Below are 2,500 nucleotides of genomic sequence, written 5' to 3'. Positions count from 1 at the left end.
GTGTGCTTCAAAAACTCAACAATGTGCATTTAAAGGCTGAATAAGTGATTCCGCTTCTCATTGATTCACTTCTAGCATGAATGATGGAAGTAAAGCTTACAAACCAGCAGGAGTTAACATATGCATGAGTAAAAGAAAATAAAGAAAAAGTCATGTTTCTGGTCATTAATGGATCTTTTTTTTCTTTTAAATCTTATTTTCAGGGGACTTTCTCTCTGATCATTGAAGCCTGGAACGCGGAGTCTTCAGGTCTTGAGTCTACAGGTACGTTGCTTCTGCACCGCAAGGGGGCGACAAACACACACACACACACACACACACACACACACACACACACACACACACACACACACACACACACACACACACACACACACACACACACACACACATACACACACACACACACACACACACACACACACACACACACACACACACACACACACACACACACACACTACATTATTCTCCCTTTCAGCATCTTTCAGAGTTGTCTTTGTACTGTTTCTGTTTCTGATTGTATGTAAAGCGTCTTTGAGCACCAGGAAAAGCGCTATAAAAATCCAATGTATTATTATTATCTCATTTTGGCACACACATTAAACGATATTTCCCCCCCTCCAGAGAACCATAACAACCTGATCAGCCGCCTGGCGACCCGCCGCAGACTCGCCGTTGGAGAGGAGTGGTCCCAGGACGTGGACTTCAGTAACAAGAGCGAGCTCCGGTACTCGTACCACGTGCTCTGTGAAGAACACTACCACGGGGAGGAGTGCTCCGCCTACTGCCGCCCGCGCAACGACACCTTCGGCCACTACACCTGCGACGAGCCGGGGAACCGGGTCTGTCTGGAGGGATGGACCGGAGAGTACTGCTCCGATCGTGAGTTTTTGCACACTTTAATGCATTTAAACCACATTAACCCTGCCAGAAAACACCAACATGATGCTTTAAGGCAGGGGTGTCAAACTCAAGGCCCGGGGGCCAAATCCGGCCCGTGACTTAACTTCATGCGGCCCCACAAGAGCTCTGAAAGAATATCATATGTTTATTATACATGCCGATTTACAGAAGCACGTTGCCCATAAACTACCTGTCCCACAATGCATCTCAAATATGAATTTCTTCTCAGAATTTGAAATAGTTTTCTTCAAAATATTCATTTTTTCTCAGAATTGTACTTATTTTTTTAGATTGTGACTTTTTCTCCAGAATGTGGCTTATTTTTTTAAAATCATTTTGTGACAGGCTCACTGAAGAGACTTGCAATTATTTGCCCTCGACTTCTGCTTTCAGACGTAGTTAATTATGAAGTTATTACCCTATCAGATAATAATCCAATGCAGAGGCAATAATGTAATATAATACAGGTGTGTGGTGCAGTGGGTTGTGCGTATGTGTTCGGATCAGGGGGTCTCAGGTTCAAACCCCACTGCAGTCAGCATGTCGTTGTGTCCCTGAGACACTTCACCCCAAAGTGCTCCTGTGGTGATTGCCCACAGTATTGAGTATGTAAGTCGCTTTGGATAAAAGCGTCTAACAAGTGACATGTAATGTAATAATACATTATTTTATATATATTAAATATTTATATATGTATTTTTATATATCTTAAAGGGCCCATGTCATGCTTTTCCGGTTATTACCCGTCCCCTTGTGTGTTATGAAGGTTTTTATGCATGTAAACGGTGTGCAGAGTCAAAACCCTCAAAGTACACCCTATAGCGAGTAAAACTCTAACACAGAAAATACCTCCCCAAAACGCCTTGTTGGAGATACGTCATTGTCCATTTGATTCTTCCGGGTACGGGATGATGTAATCCCGTACCCGGAACGAAATGGACCAATCCGTGGAGCCGTTACGTTAGGTCCGCGGAGCCGTTACGTTAAGCTGATTGGTCCAAATTGACCAATCCACGGACTTCCTCACACACACACACAGTGCAGGGAGCAGGCAGCTCAGCTGATTTCTCCTCCCTGGCTGCAGGCTGATAACAGACAGTTGGGATCACGGCGAAATTCTCTCTGCAGACCCATTCTCTCTGCAGACCCATTCTCTCTGCAGACCCATTCTCTCTGCAGACCCATTCTCTCTGCAGACCCATTCTCTCTGCAGACCCATTCTCTCCGCAGACCCATTCTCTCCGCAGACCCATTCTCTCTGCAGACCCATTCTCTCTGCAGACCCATTCTCTCTGCAGACCCATTCTCTCTGCAGACCCATTCTCTCTGCAGACCCATTCTCTCTGCAGACCCATTCTCTCCGCAGACCCATTCTCTCCGCAGACCCATTCTCTCTGCAGACCCATTCTCTCTGCAGAACCCATTCTCTCTGCAGACCCATTCTCTCTGCAGACCCATTCTCTCTGCAGACCCATTCTCTCTGCAGACCCATTCTCACAGCATTTATCAACCTTTTTCTTACTCAATATCAAGCCACACTTATTGTTTTTACTTCGGCTGTGACTTTGTGTGTGCTCAGGATGAGTTTGGCTGT

At 45.6% G+C, this 2,500-nt stretch overlaps 1 protein-coding gene across 1 annotated transcript in view; it reads left to right on the top strand.

Moving 5' to 3' along the window:
* Window positions 1-2,500, top strand: part of dlc (deltaC) — a 22,950-nt gene that overhangs the window by 999 nt on the left and 19,451 nt on the right. Inside the window, exons 3-4 of the mRNA XM_034123715.1 lie at window positions 204-264; window positions 628-885. Of these exons, the coding sequence (XP_033979606.1) occupies window positions 204-264; window positions 628-885 (319 nt within the window). The remainder of the gene's footprint in view (window positions 1-203; window positions 265-627; window positions 886-2,500) is intronic.

The sequence above is a fragment of the Trematomus bernacchii genome, unplaced genomic scaffold (assembly GCF_902827165.1).
Source record: "Trematomus bernacchii unplaced genomic scaffold, fTreBer1.1, whole genome shotgun sequence".
In the NCBI taxonomy this organism is placed as follows: domain Eukaryota; kingdom Metazoa; phylum Chordata; class Actinopteri; order Perciformes; family Nototheniidae; genus Trematomus; species Trematomus bernacchii.
Note: the sequence above shows the minus strand (reverse complement) of the source record. Positions and strands in the feature narration are given on the sequence as shown.